This window comes from Colius striatus, chromosome 23, assembly GCF_028858725.1.
Source record: "Colius striatus isolate bColStr4 chromosome 23, bColStr4.1.hap1, whole genome shotgun sequence".
Taxonomy (NCBI): Eukaryota; Metazoa; Chordata; class Aves; order Coliiformes; family Coliidae; genus Colius; species Colius striatus.
The window spans coordinates 1,234,976-1,253,140 of NC_084781.1; the positions used below are offsets into that span (position 1 = coordinate 1,234,976).

Below are 18,165 nucleotides of genomic sequence, written 5' to 3' on the forward strand. Positions count from 1 at the left end.
GCTATAGACATATAGGTATCTATACAGATATGTGTTGGGAACTGGCTTCATCACTGGCACTGGCTCCCTGATGTGGCCCCAAAGCACCTTCCCACAGAAGGGAAGGCAGCACTGAGGTTGACATCTAGGCCAAATGGCAAGAAAGCTGTGTGCTGCTCAGTTTTACCTCGACTGGCACGGCCCATGCACATGTTGTCTGGGGTGACAACTTCTTGCTTGATGCTGAAGTAGTCTGTCTGCAGGGAGTCTGTCTGCACAGGGTCACGCAGGATGACCGAGGGATAGTCGCTCTCGTACTTGAGGGACAGGAGCTCTTCTGAGCTGATGGGATGGAGGGTCTGGTAGGATTCTGTGATGAAGCTGGGCTCAGAGAACTCAGAGGGAGGCACACACTGTGCATGCTCAATGCCATAACCTGTTGGCAGAAGGGGAGTGTCAGAAAGAGGCTCAAGCAGAAGGAAACCAGAGTGTTGCTCATTTCCCCCCTCCAGTCTCTCACAGCACGGGGAGGTCTGAGGTCTGCAGGGCAAAGAGGAGACTGCCTTTGGCTATTAAATACCTGGCACTGCTCTTGTCATTGCAGACATTGTGTCCTAGAACTGCAGACATTGTAAAAACATAAGGCATCCTCAACCAGCATCAGTGTGAGTTACATCAAACGTGGCAACCCACGAAGAGGGTCATCTCAGCAAAAGACACACAGGGCAAAGCAGTTGCACTGATGATTTTAAGACACAAGGCACTTCCACAGCCACCTCTCCTCACTGGCCAGAGCCTGGAATCCCAACTGAGATGAGTTGGGGTTGTTTTTTTCTGCTGGTTCAGGAAAAACATCACAGATTTCAAATGCCTTTTCCTCCCAAACCACTGGCAATGGTAAGTGCAGGAGACTCCTACCTACTAAGCAAGGATTAAACCTTTCCCCCTCCATTCTCTCCTTCTCAATAAGCTTTTTTTGATCAAATCCCAATGTTCTGGAGTGTCTGAGGTCACTGTTCAGGTGTTCAAACAAACAGCACTTGCAAAGTCCATCTATGGCATCTCAAAGCAGTCACCAAAAACCCCACAGATGGCTTCTAACTACCCCAAGCACTAGGAAAGGCAAAGTGACACACTTTGCACACTCTGCCATGACAGAGCAACAGCTCTGCAGACAGATCTCTTCATGGGTGGCACCTTCATGCCTGGAAGCAGCAGGATGACAGTAAGTGAGACTTACTAATGAAGTAGTCTGAAGTACAGCGGGACTCTGGGTAGGTTGTGTTCACTCCATTTGCTGGGTAGGGTTTTACCTCTTCTGCAAAGAGGAAAAGGAAGGAAATGTCACATGTTCACAAGCACATCATGCTGCACAAGACTTGCTGTTAACACAGAGAAGGCTGAACTTCCTAAACTGCTCCTCTCCAGGTTACACCAGGATGTCCAAAGGAACAGACAGGAGCTGCAATCCCACTCAACCAAGTGCTGGATGTGCCTGGGCTTCCCTTTGGGAACCCTCCAAACTGAAACAAACCAAACCTGACTTTCTCAATCAAGAGCCCTCAGGTGGTTCTGAAATACCAATTGCATCATTTCCTTGCTTGCCTCCAACTTTGTTGTCTCTGAGTTCTCTTGAGGATTGCTTATCACCCTTTACATGTACAAGCTGGTTAAGAGCAGCAGAGGAGGAGAGAGCTGCTCTCCTGGAAAAGCCCCTGTTTTGAAGAGCAGCAGTAGGTGTGTGTAATACACACCTAAGACTCCACTAGGAGTGGGTAACACATCCCAAACCCAGCTCCTACAACCCCAAATGAATGCCTGCACAACACTTTTCAGCTGAGTGGTTGGACTCAGTGATCTTAAAAGGCCTTTTCCAACCCAAATGAAAGCTTTGCCTCACCAACTCCTGACAAACACCCCCAACAAGTGTGTGTCTGGCCAAGCATCATCCATCCATCAGAGGACACCATCACATCAAAGCAGCTTTCCATTGCTGTTTTATTGGTACCCTCAGGCTTGGCACTGACTTTGCTTTCCCATCTTCATGTTGCTCCCACCCTGACCAGCTTCTGCCATTAACACCTTACTCATGCCAGTAGGTTATGGAATGTGGGCAGAGATGAGAGATTTCCTTGCAGGGGGGATGCAAAGTAAAACAGACAACACAGCAGACAACTCTGGGCTCTGTTTATTTCTGCTGAGGTTAAAGAGAAGCCCAATTGAAGATAAGGCACGTTGGCTTGCAAAGGGAGCCTAATTCTGGCCTTGTCTCCTGGGGACTGCAGGGTGGAAAATATTCTCTAACAAAAGGGAGGGTGCAAACACAGAGACTTAATGAGAAAGGCTCTCTTTATCTCTCCCCCACCCTCAAAGGTGACCACAGAGAAGGGACAGCAACCTTTAGCTCTGCTTCCAGGCAAGTGCAGGGCACTGCTGACTGCTGGTAACTCAAGAGTTTATTTTAGGAAGAGATTTGGGGAAAAGAAGGCCTGAAAATAGTCAAAATACATAAGGAAAAGTCATCCATGTGCTGCTGTTTTTAAAGCCTTGAGGGGCCTGTGGTACATGAGTCAGAGAGTTCACAAGGGAGCCATGGCAGTGAAGGGACAGCAAGGTCACAGCCTGTCCCTGTGTGACCCCACTTTGGGGTTAACCACTGCTCCAAGCACCCCAGAGGGGTGACAGTGGGTGGCTGGGGAAGGTGGGAGATTCAGAGACCTGCCTCCACGGTTGGGCCTGGGGAAACCTTCATCTCCTCAAAGTGGACACAAGCATGGGGAGAGGTGTGCAGGGATAGTGGTGTTTGCACAGAACTGAACCCAGACCTTGTCAGGGGGTTGCAGATGTGTTATGCTTCATGGAGCTCCTGAGATTTAGAGGGAAGAGGAATGAACCCTTGGGGTGAGGCTGGTGATTCCTTGAAAGCTCATCTGGGTTTGTCTCCAAATCCTTCACACATATTGCCCTTAAGAACCTTCCCTAAAAGCTAAAGCTTGTGCAAGAGGTACCAAAGTCACCAGGAAAACTGAACACAGGGCTGAGATTTGCTTCCCAGGGCTACACACCAGCAATGTTGAGACAAAAGACTTGAGCTTTATTCTTTTTCACCCTTCTGGAAGAGAAAAATTGCAACAGCTTCTTTGTAAAAGCTCCTCTGTCTGTCTCTCAGGCCTTTTGCATCCTGGTGACTGCAGCATCCTGACACCCACCTGTGTCAAAGCCACCAGGAACCCCCATCCTCACTTCACTGTGAAGCTCTAACACCCAGTTTGCCTCAATGCCTTGGGGGAATTTGGGGGAAGAAGCAGCAGAAGCCAGCTCTGATGCCTCAGGAAATCCCTGCAGAGCCCCACAGCCCTGCCCAAGGGGTCACAACCGAAGGGAAGGCAGAGTGATGGCTCACAGCACTGACCACAAGGTCTGGCTTTGTTTGGTGAAGTTGTTTGCTGTCGATAGAAGCACTCTCAATCAAAACCAGGCCAAACAAGGAGGACAGTAGAGACATGAAGAGCCCAGGAGCAGAAAAACAGCCTGTCACACACACACAGACCCTGGGAAGAGCAGTGTTTACCTTTTGCAAACCACAGGTAGCAGTAAAATTAGCAATCAGCAATTAACAGCCATTTGTCAATGGTTTCCTGGAAGGCAGAGCTTTGCTCCCCCTCCCCTTCCTGCCACCACTCTGCTGACAAGCAAGGCAGGCTCAGTGTAAAAGCACAAGGCATATTCCAGGAAAGCAAAGAGCTCTGCACAGAAAGGACTTAGAGCTCCTGCCTGTGGCTCACTTAGAGGTGTTTAAGCTCTTTTGAAGCCATCCCAGGTTCAGTGTTGCTTGAGCATCCAGAAACCATGATAATCAACCCCCCAAAAGCAATGTCTGTGTGTCCAGTCAATGAAAATCAAGGCTGCTGTCATGCAGGGACTGGCAGAGATGGCTTCTCCTGTAAGGGACACAGGCACTCTGAACAAAATGCCATGACACCCTGAAACAAAGCAGAGCCAACACAACTGGGAAATCAGGGTGGGATCTTGGTGGTATTGTTGTAGCCAGTTCTACAGAAGGAAGTAGGAAAGTTCACAACAGGAGCTGAGGAAGAAGGCTTTGGAAAATCCCACTGTCATTTCCAGGCAGGCAACGTCCCTGCCCGCTGTGGATTCCTGCCCAAGCAGCCAGCACAAACACCCTTCCTCTTTTAAGCACTGCCAGGATTTTCATTGCCCAGTTGGGATTGCCCATTTGAAATGTGAATGGAAAGCTGAGCTGGGAAAGCTGCTTTTACTGGGTAAACACCAAGGTCTTTTGGGAAGGCCCAATATCAGTCAAGGCAGGATGGTGTGAAGCTGCTCACCCTGGAGCTTCCAGGACTCACCCTTCTGCAAGATCTCCAGATGTTCCCAAAGGATGTCTCCCACAAAGTCAGGTGCTAGCTCCAGGAAACATTCTTTGCCCAGAGCACAGAGGGCAGCTCCATTCATACAGAACTTCTGGAAATCCACTCCCTTCAGGCTGAACTCGTTCACTGCCCACATCACCCAGTCCCTCACGTGCGTCTCCGTCCACTGCTGGGGATCTGCAACAAAGGGATCCCTTCAGGAGCAAACCAAGAGTCATTTCCCCAGGAGGAAAGGACACCAAACAGTTGCACTGCCACAGGTTTATCTCATAGAGGCCTAAGGAAGAAAAGGTCTAAGTGTGATGGGGAAGGGAATGGGGGTGTTGAGCCTGGAGAAGAGGTTGAGGGGAGACAGGAGCACTCTCTGACACTCCCTGACAGGAGGCTGCAAGGAGCTGGGGGTTGATCTCTTCTCCTGAGGGACAGGACAAGAGGAAACAACCTCAAGTTGCCCCAGGGGAGGTTGAGGTTGGAGCTGAGGCAGAACTGTTTCCCTGAGAGGGGTGTCAGCCCTGTGCCAGGCTGCCCAGGGAGCTGGGGCAGTGCCCAGCCCTGGAGGGATCCCAAAGACACACAGCTGAGGTGCTGAGGCCGTGGGTCAGTGCTGGGCTGGGCAGGGTGTGAATGTGGGCTTAGGATTTGTTCCCTGAGCCTCTTCTCCCACCTACTCCTCTATTTGGTGTTCCCCCTGTCCCCAGCCTCTGGTAAAGGGTTCTTGCTGCTTCTCTGTGTAGTGGAGATGACTTGAGCCTGGCACAACCTGTCAGACAGGTGGGACTTTGCAAGTGGTCCTGAAACATTTTTGCCTCTGTGTCCATGTTTATTCCAGCTGAAGCTGCCAAGAAACAAGGTGATAACTGCCTGAAGAGGATCACCAAATGAGATGGCAGCTGTGGAAGAAGAGCAGTCTGGCAGGAGGACACAGTCTCTGTGGCTCTCACAGCTGCTCAGAGGGAAGCCATCACTTACCTTTGGGGATCCCCAGCCGCTGTTGCTCTTTGGTGAAGCCACTAAAAGTGGCTTTCAGTGCCTGAGACATCATTTCTTTGCTGCTGGGAGTTAATAAAGGCACATCTGCACATTCCATGTCTGAAAGAAACAGGAGAGGAAAATGGCCATAAGCACATGGGGCTGGGAAAAAGACAAGAGGAGTGGTGCTGGATGTTGACTTGTTGATGTGGATGTTGGATGCTGAGAAGAACAGAGGAATCTTTTTGTCCTTCCCCAGTTTTCATCCCCAGACCTTCTAGCCCTGTACCTAAGCCCTTCAAAAGTCTATGAGTAAGCTTCTTACATACAGGAGAAACAACCTTGTGCTCCTAATAAGCCTCTACTTCAAGGGCATGAACAAACCATGTCTGGTAAACTACCTGGTGCAGATGGTCTCCCTACAAGCCAACCATGCTCCTGGAGATTTCATGGTGATGGCCAAGACCTTTCCAGCATGTTGGGTGGCATCTGGAGCTGGGAGATGGCTGAGCAGCTCCAGATGCCAGTGAAGGTAGAGTCCCGTGCTGGGGTGAACAAGAAAAGCATCTCTGACTTACAGCCCCACCTCAGGGCATCTCAGGCCAAAGAAAAGCCAAAGGAAAGGAAAAGCAAAGAATCAATCCTGGGAAAAAAAAGCAGCAGCAGGATGAAGAACCAGCAGAAAACCCATTTGAGGAGGGAGGGAAAACAAAGAGCTGGAAAACCCCACATTAGCACAGAGTTACATCATGTGAGGGCCCATAACACGGAGCGACGCGCCTCGGGTGAGTCACTTCAGCAACGCTCAGCCATCCCCATGGGGTGAGCACAAAGCCAAGAGCTGGGCTTTGGAGTAAGTCCTGAGGAGAAGCAAAGCTCTCCTTTCCTTTTTTTATCCTTTTTTCTAATGTATTTGGATAGCTGGAGCCAAAGAGTTTCAAAACCAAAAGCAAGTCTCTCAATCCAAACCCAAGGCCAAACCTCCTCGAGCAAGGTTTGGCTCCTCTTCATGTATTTGAAGCATTCCTGAAAAACATTCTTTCAACAGAGAAGAAATGACTTGAGAAGAAAAGACTTGGACAACCACCATGTCCTAAGAGGGAACTTTTATCAGTCTCAGTTGTAAATCATCCACCTGAGTACATCCAGGAGGATGGAGCCAGGCTGTGCTCAGGGATGGCCAATGATGGGGCAACGGGAACAAGCTGGAACAGAAGAGGTTCCAAAAGGACACAAGGAAGAATTTGTTCCCTGTTGAGGTGAGGGAGCACTGGCAGGGGCTGCCCAGATGGGCTGTGGAGGCTTCTTCTCTGGAGACATCCCAACCCAGCTGGATGAGTCCCTGTGTGCCCTGCTCTAGGTGCTGCTGCTCTGGCAGGGGGCTGCACTGGATGAGCTTTGCAGCTCCCTCCCAACCCCTGAGGTTCTGTGGTCTCTAATGCAACAGCAAGGCAGGGCTGGAGACAGCTCAGCTTCTCCACAACCAACCTTGTGGGCATCATTTGAAGTCTAAACTACACAATATTGGGGTCCTGTGTTTGCAGGTGGGTCGATGAGCACCTCAAAGAGTGAGGGTTGCCCTCACTCTTGTGGGTGAGGTTGTGGGTGAGGTTGCCCACACTTGCAAAGCATCCCAAAGCCATCAGCTGGATGAACCAATTTGCCACTCCACTGCCAGGCCAAATATCTCCTTCTCTGGAGACATCCCAACCCAGCTGGATGAGTCCCTGTGTGCCCTGCTCTAGGTGCTGCTCTGGCAGGGGGCTGCACTGGATGAGCTTTGCAGCTCCCTCCCAACCCCCGAGGTTCTGTGATCTCTAATGCAACAGCAAGGCAGGGCTGGAGACAGCTCAGCTTCTCCACAACCAACCTTGTGAGCATCATTTAAAGTCTAAACTACACAATGTTGGGCTCCTGTTTTTGCAGGTGGGTCGATGAGCAGCTCTAAGAGCACGGGGTGAGGTTGCCCACGCTTGCAAAGCATCCCCAAATCATCAGCTGTTGACCCAAATTGCCAGTCCACTGCCAGGCTAAAGACAATAACTTTTATGTCTCCATCTCTGCACTTTCTATTATCATCCCCAAGTAAAAGACATGCCAGCTCACCCCCTTTTTTGGCAGCTCCCTCTAATGCTAGTGGCCAAGGCACACAAAGAACTATTTGCACGACCCTCAGGACTGGTGAAATTCCTGATGTCTGGGGATGTGATTCCTCCCCCTTAACCCCCACCACATAAATCACAGATTGCCCTGCCACATTGGAAGTATCAGGACCTCTGAAAGCAAATCATACATTCCAAAGCTCTTTGGCAAATTACACTTCATTATTTACTGGGATTTGGCTGGAGAGGGCATGGAGCAAAAGGAGCAGCCACCCTCCCTATCTCTGCTCTCCATCTGCTGCCTTGAGATAACAAGAGGGGAGAAAGTGGTTGGGTGCCCCTTTCCCCTTCCATCCTCATGTTACATTTTAATGCTTTGCTGTTCTGTGGTTACAAGGGACCACCCAGGAATCTGCTCCCCTCTCTGCAGGATGCTTCAACGGCAGTTCAGTGCTCCCTGGTGCTATGGGAAGGTGAGTCAGAGTTGAGGCTGAGAACAAAAACACAAGGGTTTCTGAAGCCCAGTTTTGAATCACTCACAGAAGAGAGGGGGGAAAAAAAAGACCTGTGTGGAGGTGACCTCCTTAAGCAAAGCCACAAAGAGTAGCAGGGTAAGGTGAGGTGGGTGTAAAACTGCAAGCACCTACCACTCATCCCACTCTTTTCTCTCTCAGGACTCAAGGGGTTGGGGTTTATATACACCCAGCAAATCGATTCCTTCAGTAGCAGGGATGGGGGAGGATAAGGTTTGGTAAGGTGAACACTGAGCTCTGCACAAACAACATGTCAAAACAGAAAAGGACTTCAAAGTGATTCCCAAGGAGAGGTCACTGGAGAAGCAAACTCTGTTTTCCAGTTTACAACCAAAGAAAGCGAAAGGTTCCATTTCAACACCAAAATCAACCCAACGGTGAGTTTCAAAGCTTCCCCTTCCAAGTCCACTCGGCACACTTTAGGATTGAAACATCTGCTGCTTCTTCAGAAGACAAACCAGTCAAAAACAAAACACAAGCCCCAATGGTTGCAGAAGCCTTGTTTCAGTCACCAGTGGCCCACATCTACACATGTGTCAAACCTAAAGGCGTTTGCAGAGCTCTGCAGACGTGTTTGTGGACGGATCTTGGCTGTGTGACCCGAAAGAGACGAGGTGGAGAGGGGGAGGGAAAGAGTTTTTCATCTCAATTCTGCCTCTGCTTGCTTTTGGTGGGCTGAATTCACTTCAAATAACGTTTTCTTTGCTCAACCTCAGTGGCCAAGGTGTTGGATGCAGGGGGTGTTACTTCTCAGGGAGGAGAAACAAGCCCTGGTGACACCCTCCAGCAGCCACAGATAGATCCCTTCATTCTTCAGTTTGGGATGCTTGAAGGTCAAAGGAAAGCAGAAATCCAGTCACAAAAGCAACCTGGCTTCAGCTCCCTCCCTGGTTCCACCTTTAGCTGCCATCTCAAACCTCTTTCCAAGGTGTTAACTGAACCTTACACAAATAAAACCTCTCCTTTTGTCTACCTCCCACTGTCACACACAGCCTGGCAAGAAACCTGTGGGAAGGAGCATCAGCCAGCACCAAAGTCATCACCTAAACTCAGTTTAGAGCTTTGAGGGGGTTTAAACCAAGACTAAAGCCTTGCAGCCCACACTGGGGTTTGCTGAAGCATTGCAGTTTGCTGCCTGACGCCGTGTCCTCCTCTTGCTGCCTCTGCCACTGGCAAGGGAACTGTGTTTGATTTTCCAGGCAGGGTGTCATGGTTTGATGTTTGAAATGCTAACAGGAGCTTTTGCAGTGCCTCTGGAAAATGATGTCACCAGCATGTGTAGAAGCAGAGAGGAGTCATTTGCCTTGCACAGTGGGGAAAAGCAAAGCAAGGCAAGATCTAGGGGCTCAGTTTGTGACCAGATCCCTATTTTCCATCCAGCTCCTTGTGATGGGACTTCAGAAAGACAAAGATAAGAAGCCTGACAGTGCTGAGAGCCAGAGCTGCATCCCTCTGTGAGTTGCATCCCTCTGTGAGTTTCATGCTAAAAGGGATCTGCCCAAAACCAGGGTGTTGCACCAAGAGCCTGAGAGAAAACCCAGGCCAGCAAACGCACAAGGAGGCCAAGATCACCGAGTTCATCTCCCAGCCACATTCCCACTGCTCTCACCAGGCTCCTCATGTATAAACTGTTTCTACTCATCTGATCTTTTTAAAGGACTATGATTTATAAACTTTAGGGATTTTGACCTTAAAACACACGCATCTGATTGCATAAAGAACAGAAATGGCAGGAAAGGGAGGGGGAAACAAGATGCCCTGAGCTGGAGGATGGGAGCAAAGTCATTTTCCACTCGAGGTCAATGACTTTTTAAAGCTCCCTTCAGCCACTCAGGTTTCTTTTCCCATCAAAGGCCTCAGTGTGGTCTTGTCTCTCCCCAGTAGCTTGTGTGTAAATGGGGAGGAGTCAGACCTTGCCACCTTGCTCTGATGGATGGACACCAAGGTCAGGGACCCAGCGTGCTGTTGGTTCAGGTACAAGCCTGCTCTCTGCTCAGCCTCCTCATGGTCTCCTTCCCAGGCCTAACTGATAACCATGTGGATTTCAGGCCCTTGAAAGATACACAGGGACAAGTTTGGGAGAAGCTGTGTGTTGGTTTTAAACCAGCCCATATGCAGAGTCCAGAAAAACTCAGCTCTCCACACAGCTGCATCTATTTGTGCATGTTTCACCTCAAAACACAACAGCCCTTGAGGCCTGAGCTAACTGAGAAGCTTCTCTGAGCCCCCTGTGATGCCCCACAGCCCAGGACATCTCTGGGTGTCTGTGATGAAGAAGGAGGAGTTTCACAGAGGCTCTGCAAGGAGAGACATGGCTTTGCTCTCCTACAGTGAGCCTGTGGCCACCAAGCCCTCACCCTCCAGCCCACACTGCTGCTGCCTCTATCCCCAGCCTTCCCAAAGACCAAACCCAAGCCAGAGCTAGTGATGGGGGAAGCTGAAACACAACAAATTTCCCAGCTGGCAGGGTTCAGCAGCAACCTTTCTCAGGATAAGAAGAGGCTGGGGAGAGGGGAGGCCAAGAGACCCTTCCCACGCTCCCCAACAAAGCAACCCAGGCACTTTGGAGCCAACATCTCCCCATCTCAGGTTTCCACCACCATCGCCATCAGAAGCTTCCACTCCCCTCCTCAGGGCAGCTTTGCTTTTCCCAGGTAACCCCAGCTCTGGAACAGGGACACCCAAGCAAATAATCCCCAGCTGAGCCCCCTGTTATTTAGGCAGGATTAGGCAAAAAAATGTGTCTGCACTTTTGAACTGTTTTCACAAGAGTTTGCCTCTCACTCCCACGCAGGAAGCGGGAGAGGAGCCGGCCTGTTCCAATTAGGGTTCCTCTGACTGAAAGGGCAGCAAAATTCAGGGGGGAGGAAGGGGGGTAAATGGAAAAAAAGCTGGAGGGGGGCAAAAGGGAATAGAGGGAAATGTGGGAAGGAAAGATGGGGAGAAGGGGGAGAAGGGTTTGTTGAGGATGTGGGGATGGGATGGGAGGAGAAAGGTTGAGGTAGCACAGAGAGCTTTGGTTCTCCTTCCTGCCAGCCACGCTTTGCTCTGCAAGGAATGGCACAAAAAGGCACAGACATTTGCTATTTTAATTTAACATAAATATATCCCTTTTTAAAGAAAAATAAGTCTTTTTTTTTTCCCCTTTCCCTCTTCAAGCATTGAAAAATAAATACTCTGAGATGAAAGCTGGGCTTCAAGAGAAAAAACAAGAGAGGAAACCGAAAGCCCACACTGCTTAGCCTGCAGAAAGTACAACAAAGCCGCCTTTCTTCCGGCATTCAGCAGCTTTCTTATGGAGATGTGGTGTGTCATGGGGGCTACAACTCTTCCCCTAAGTAACAGGCCTGAGAAATATCTTCCCTAAAGGCAGAGAAAAGCATTGCTTCCAAGTTTGGAGTCTCTGGAAGCATCCCAGGGAGCGCGGAAGGGGAATGGTGAAAGATGAGGGTGAGGTGTCAGGATGCTCTGCTTGGCTTTGGGGTAAAACTACTTCACCTCTCTGTAAAACAGAGGCTCTGTGCTTGGGCACAAGCTTGCTAGAGGAAGGTGAGATGTGCCCATGAGGAAAACTGGACACAGAGCTACTCAAAAGTAAGGGAGCGTTTGCTTTGGCTCTGGGTGTCTTGCAGCTGGTGAGGAATCAGGCAGCAAAGGATGCTTTGCCACTACTTCAGTGCTATGGAAGTCACAGCCTGCTGCCCTCCTTCAGGCTCCTCTCCACTCCCTCTCTCTCTCTCCCAGCTTTACAACGTGGGTGTTGCATGGAGATCCTGGGAAAGTGGCATCCCCAGCAGTCCCAGGAGCTCACAGGGGAACAGCAGGCCGGTGGTCAGCTCACTCCATCCTCCCTGGCTTTTGTGGGGGAGAGAAAAGAACTGCTAGAAAAAACTCCTGGACCAAAGCTAAGCAAAACCACAGGGGCTTGAGTCAACGCTGGCTGCAACGGTGGGAATGTTCCCCCAGCCTCAGCAGGCAGGGACAGGACTGACAGCTCATCTCAGGCTTCCCTCAGCAGAGTCCTCCTCACCTCAGCTGCTGGAAGGAGCACACATGGATCAAAGCAAGGACCAGAGAGATACAGCCACCCCTGAGGCTGGGGAATGTGGAGCCACAGCTTAACACCACGGAGCAGGCAGCAAAAGGCCTTTTTTCCATGTAGATGGAGCAACAGCAGAGGTTGGGCTGTGCTGGCAAAGGTTTAGCTCCTGTCAAAGCCTTTCCTTGCAGTGGTCAGGCCCTCATCACCCTTCACCCTCTCACTTTCCCAACTGAACATCACATGAGCAGTAGCATCTTACTTCCAGGCACCTTGGCCTTTGCTTCTCCCTCAGAAGGGCTGTGAGGCCACTCCCTGCCTCCTGTAAACCTATGAGCCTTGCTTACCCTGTGATAATTCGCTCTAATCCCTGCTAACTGCGCTGCTAAAGAGCTCTAATCCCCATGCACAGGCACACACGCACTAATGGGAGCTTGGGGTGGGCTCAGCAAAGCCTGTAATGGATACCCAGCCCCGGCTGAAAGGAGGTCAAGTGTAAACAGCAAGCCCAGGTCATCCCCGTGTCACTTGCTCCACATCAGTGCTCCAGCTCGGGGAGATGTTCCTCTGCAAACAAGCAGCTAAAACCTGGCTCCTCACACCCCCCAAGGCCTAGCAGAGAAGTTCAAATTGCTCAAGAGCAATGAGGATGACCAAAAAAGAAAGGCAGCAGAAGGGGGGAAAAAAAAGCCCTCCAAAAAGCCAGCCATCCCCACTGAACAAACAACTAGATATTCATTTGCTTCTTGGAAAGGTGCCCGAGGTATTTGAATGGCTCACGCCTGGGACCAGAAGCCTCTTGAAATTCCTCACTCTCTCCAGGCTGGGCTGCGAGCCCTGGAAGGGCAGCAACGCTGCCTTCACCATCCAGGAGGTTTCCACAGCCATGGGAGCACTGCTCCAACCCTCCCAAAGCATCCCTGAGAGGATATAACTCTTTCCAGGCAGGTTGAAAGCGGCGCTTCTGCTGTTTGCACCTTAAATCTCTGGCTGATGATGCCATTTCTGGCATCCTCCATGAAGGAGTGATGTGACGGAAGGATCTGTCCCAGGAGAAAGAAGCAGCAAAGTACCATGACATAGATTTACCCCAGGCTGCAAAAGTACACACAGAAGCCAAGCACTTCTCGTAGAACTGTTCTGGTTGGAAAAGAGCTTGAAGCTGCTGCAGTCTCAGCCCTGCCCTCACCCTGCCCAGCCCAGCACTGACCCACGGCCTCAGCACCTCAGCCCCACGGCTTTGGGATCCCTCCAGGGCTGGGCACTGCCCCAGCTCCCTGGGCAGCCTGGCACAGGGCTGACACCCCTCTCAGGGAAACAGTTCAGCCTCAGCTCCAGCCTCAACCTCCCCTGGGGCAACTTGAGGCCTTTTTCTCTCGGCCTGTGGCTTGTGACCTGGGAGCAAAGATGGCCGCCCCTCCTCCCCTCAGCCTCCTGTCAGGGAGCTGCAGAGAGTGCTGCTGGCTGCCCTCAGCCTCCTCTTCTCCAGCCTCAACACCCCCATTCCCTCAGCCCCTCCCCAGCCCCTTGTGCTCCAGCCCCTTCCCCAGCTCAGTGCCCGGCTCTGGCCACGCTGCAGCCCCTCAGTGTCCCTGTGGCAGTGAGTGAGGGGCCCAGCACTGACACAGCCCTGGAGCTGCAGCCTCCCCAGGGCCCAGCACAGGTTGAGCATTTCTCTAGCCAAACAAGGCCTCAACCTCTTCTCCAGATAGTAATCTCCCTCTCTTTCATCACCCAGGGTTATGGACAGATCCACAGTGGGGATTTGGCTTCATCATCTCCAGATGCTCACTCCAGGGAAGCACAGGGCTGACAAACCACGCGTGAGAACACAAACACTGCAAGGCTGGGTTGAGGTTTATCAGCAGTACGTTGTACAAGGAAGATGCTGGATCAGGGTGTGAAAAGAGAAGGCTGGGATCTCTTGGCAGGGCTGTCCCCTCATGGTAGCAATAAGGGTCAAGGAACCTTCCCCTGTGTTGAGCTCCCTCAACACCACACAGAGATCCCAGCCCCTCTAAGCGGGTTGCACACACACACACCTGAAGAGCAAGTTGTGCCAATGCAAGTTGAGCTCACACCTTGGGATGGTTTCACTGAGTATTCCTGGCCATGTGAAATGATCTGTGCCCAGAATGAAAAGCCAGTTTTATGTGCTGTCCACTACCATGACATGACACACTTCTGACCTAGGCAGACTCCACAGATGTCCCTGCTCCTGGGAGACCACTGGTCCCATCATCCCTGCCTCAGGAGCGGATCAGACACTCAGCCAAATGCCTCTTATCTGTCTGTCCTAAGGAATTCCCCATCCTTCACTTGATTTTTGAGCCCAAGTCCTGCATAAACTGATCTCTCTGTGTCCTGGCCTTAGTTCTTGGCCCAGGCTGAGGCAATACCACATCATGCCACAGACACGAGGGTACCACATGGCAGGACACAGCCTCAAGTGCCCTCAAGCTAGGATGACGTTCAACTCCTAAAATATCTCCCCCTCCACATCAAAGTGTCTCCCCTCCACTCACCATCTCTCCCACTCATAAGCCAAGAATGTTTGTTTAAGCTGGAAGGGTTGGAGCTGCTGCATAGACACGTTGGTGCTGTCTCCATATAACAAAAACCACCATCATCAGTCATGAGTGGAAGGTGCCCAGATATTCTGACAGCATTCCTCAAGCCCAGGACATCTCCCCATGATGCAGACAACACAAAAGCAGTGATGCAGAAAGGCTCATCCAGCATGATGACGAAGAAGAAGAGGAGGCTCAGCAGCTCTGGGTCACCTCCAGAGCACACACACATACACATGCTGCCCCAGGGGCAAAGCTTGCCACATCCCTTCTGCAGCTGCAGATTCCTGTTGCCTGTCCCACCCCCCACCTCCTCAGCCTTCCTGGCCAACCCTTCCCTTCGGGGCAACACCAGCCCAGACTACAGCCAAGCCAGCCAAAGAACCCCGGGCTGATTGCTCAATGGGAAGGGGCAAGTCCTGGCGTATCACATCCCCCGTGGAGAGCAGAGGGATCACTGCTGCTGCTTCACCCTAACAAAGTCCTTCTAATATTGACAGCATCTTTGTTGTTGTTGTTTCCATCCAACAGGGAGTGTTGTATGTGCACATGCAGCACTCGATGAGCCAGCTGAGTATGTGAGGGGGAGGAAGAGAAGAAGCTCAAGAGCCTTACCCTGTCCTCACCACCTTTTCTGCCCTGGGATCTCCTGAGGACTCCAGGCCTGTCCTCTCTTATCAGGCCAGGTTGTCTTTGCACTTAGCAAAGGAGGAGAGATTAGAGCATTTAGCTTGGAGATCAAACAAATAATTGCACAGGCGTTTTGCAAACAGATCAGGGTTGGGAGGTCAGAGCGTGGCTGGTAAACCTCAGCACTGTTTGCTCTGACTAAATCATATTAGACCAAGGCTAATCAATCATTTTCATCCACAGCATTAGTTGTAACTCTTCTGAGCAAGCAGTCAGCTCTGCCAGCAGCTGCCAAGAGATGGCAGGTAGCATAAGGATCCACATACCTCTAATTCCCCGGCACAAGATCTGGATTCACCTCTTTGCATCACCTCATTTACTGCCACTGAAGACTTGCACTTGCAAGTACCTTCACCTCTCCTTTCTGAAGGCACCCTGCCTCCCTCTCTGAGGCTCACAGAAACACACAGCAGTTGAAATCAAACCCCAAGGAGCTCACAACATTCACTGCACCAACATCTTCCCCTACGTCAGGGGCATCATTTACCAGGAGGGGAGAAAGAAGCAACTAAAGAGAGGCAAAAGGTGCTCCAAACAAAGGATCTGCTCTCTTTGCTTTGCTGCCTGAGTCAGCCCCAACTCCTCAAGTTGCCCAGGCAGCCTCTGGGGTTGTGACTCCACTGCTGTCACCTCTGTGAGCAGCATCCATGTCCCAGCTCACAGACAAGAGCCAACACGCACAGACACCCATCACAGGTTCAACATTTCCACCCACCCCTGTCCCCTCCTCGGCTTTTGGAGTGATGGAGGCAAGAAAGCACCTTGGGAGAAACCTGGGAAGCAAAATTCCCCAGCCCACAGACAGGAGCCACATGCACAGACACTCATCACAGGTTCAACATTTCCACCCACCCCCGTCCTCTCCTTGGCTCTTGGCGTGATGGAAGCGAGAAAGGAGCCTGGGAGAAACCTGGGAAGCAAAATTCCCCAGCCCACACTGGAGAGAGTGCCTCAGAAACACCAGTGCCAAACCAATTTCAGTTCACAACACCCCAGGAACAATTCACCTGAGCTTGTTTTCTCTTTAAACAGACATAAGCACATGAGGCAGCTGAAGAACATCAAGATGAAGCCTCCTCCATCCCAAAGCTCTTGGGCTTTGCCCCTTCCTCCAGGTTATCAAGCATCCCCATGCACAAGAGTGAGGATGAGTGACCCCAGGAAGGTTTTTGTCTCCAGCTCTGACTTCTAGGAAACTTCCCACTGTGGAAGGGACCAGCACAGAGACTGGGAAGATGAAGAAGGTGGGAGTGAGCTGGGAAAGGCAGCCGAAAATGAGCTGGGCTGCCCCATCAGCTTCAGTCATCCCCATGCCAGGATAGGGATTATGTCACCTATTGGGTTCAGCCTGAAAAGACAGGGTTAGCAGGGATAAACCAGAGTGGCTGGAGGTGTTTAGATTTGCCCAGAGGAAGCCCAAGCTTGGAAACCTCCTGGAAAGCTGGGGAGAGAGCTGAGACACCCGCAGCCCTCACATCCACCCCTCACGCAGCATCCGGAAGCTATTAAGGAATTACAGCCTCTCTGGCCCTGAGCCTTCCCCAGCAGAAGTGCCTGGGAGCAGATGGTGAAAGGGCTGATTGAATTCGGCTGCTCAGGCCAAGAGGCTATTAGGAGGAGACACAAAGGGAGGAGGGGGTGGAAAGGGTGTCATTTGGTGACTTGGGAGCTGGGAACCCTTGCCAGGAACTCTGGGAATCCTCCACTGACTGTAGCAAGCTTGGAGGAGCTTTGGGAGGGCTCTGGATGGGTGGTTTGTAAGGGGTTGAGCTTCCCTTGGGGATGCTGCCCAGGGATCTGGGGTGAAACTGTTAAGTGAATGGGGAACAGGAGCCAGAGGCTGGTTCCTCTCCCTTGGCATCTTCATCTCAAAAAGCAGCACGGTGGGCAGGCACCTTCCAGGGAAGAAGGACACAGCCTCAGGAGCTGTGTGTGCTCCCCAGCCTTCATCCCAGCTGTCTGGAGGCACAAGAGCTGTCAGTTCAGCAGCCCTGCCCTACCTCCCAGAAATAAAACAACTGCTGGTCTGTCAAATCCTCAGTTCCCAACCTGGTCTGACCCTGCCCCATCCCAAGCACCCATGGGAAGGCACTGGGGCATGAGAGCAGACCTCCCCAAGTGCCTTCCAGAAAGGATGGGGGTCTGGATAGGGAGGAGGTGAGGTGAAAAGGTCAGAGTGAGAGGTTAGAAAAAGCCAGTAAGGTGAAAAACAAAAGGGTAAATATGGTTTCTAAGTCACCCACAGTAGCAGCTGCTGAAGGTAACACTGGTGCCTGAGCACAAGGGTTGATGGCAGAATCCAAACTGATGAAGGATGAGGGATAATGACGGGTTTAAACCCCTCCCTGGGAAGTGGGGGAAGAGAAATCATCCTAAAAAATCAACACAACCACCAAGCTCTGGGCTCCCTGCCCTGGCAACCCAGCCCCAGCCCCCCACACACCCTGCAAGAGGTGGAGGGAGGATCAAACACCAGCTCCAGAGCCCTCACGCTTCTCCCCATCTCCAAACTCATCCCTCTCCTCTTCTTATTGCAAGGGAGAAAAGCTCCCTGGGGATGCCTTGGCTGCCTGCCCCAGCTCCTGGAGGCTGGGAAATGAAGGAGCTTGGTCAGAGCTCTGTGACTGCTCAGGGCATCTTCTTTCTCTCCTTTCTGGAGCAATCTTTTCCGAGACAAAGTCATGGGATTCTTCTCTTGCCTGGAATTTGCTCCCAGCAACCCCTGGGATTGCTGAGTCAAGAGACTGTGCCCTCCAGATGAGTAAAGAAATTGCCACGGGGAGTGGTGGGGTGGCTGGGAAGGGGGATGGGATGAAAAGAGGGAGGGGATCTGATGACTCCTGAAGCCTGGGTTGGGACCAGCCCACCTTGGCAGGCAGCCCCACAGCT

At 51.5% G+C, this 18,165-nt stretch overlaps 1 protein-coding gene across 1 annotated transcript in view; it reads right to left on the bottom strand.

Moving 5' to 3' along the window:
- The window catches only part of ETS1 (ETS proto-oncogene 1, transcription factor), a 51,656-nt gene that overhangs the window by 22,793 nt on the left and 10,698 nt on the right, over positions 1-18,165 (bottom strand). The window contains exons 2-5 of the mRNA XM_062013962.1: positions 5,343-5,462; positions 4,350-4,550; positions 1,220-1,297; positions 167-415 (exon numbers count right to left, since the gene is read on the bottom strand). Of these exons, the coding sequence (XP_061869946.1) occupies positions 167-415; positions 1,220-1,297; positions 4,350-4,550; positions 5,343-5,462 (648 nt within the window). The remainder of the gene's footprint in view (positions 1-166; positions 416-1,219; positions 1,298-4,349; positions 4,551-5,342; positions 5,463-18,165) is intronic.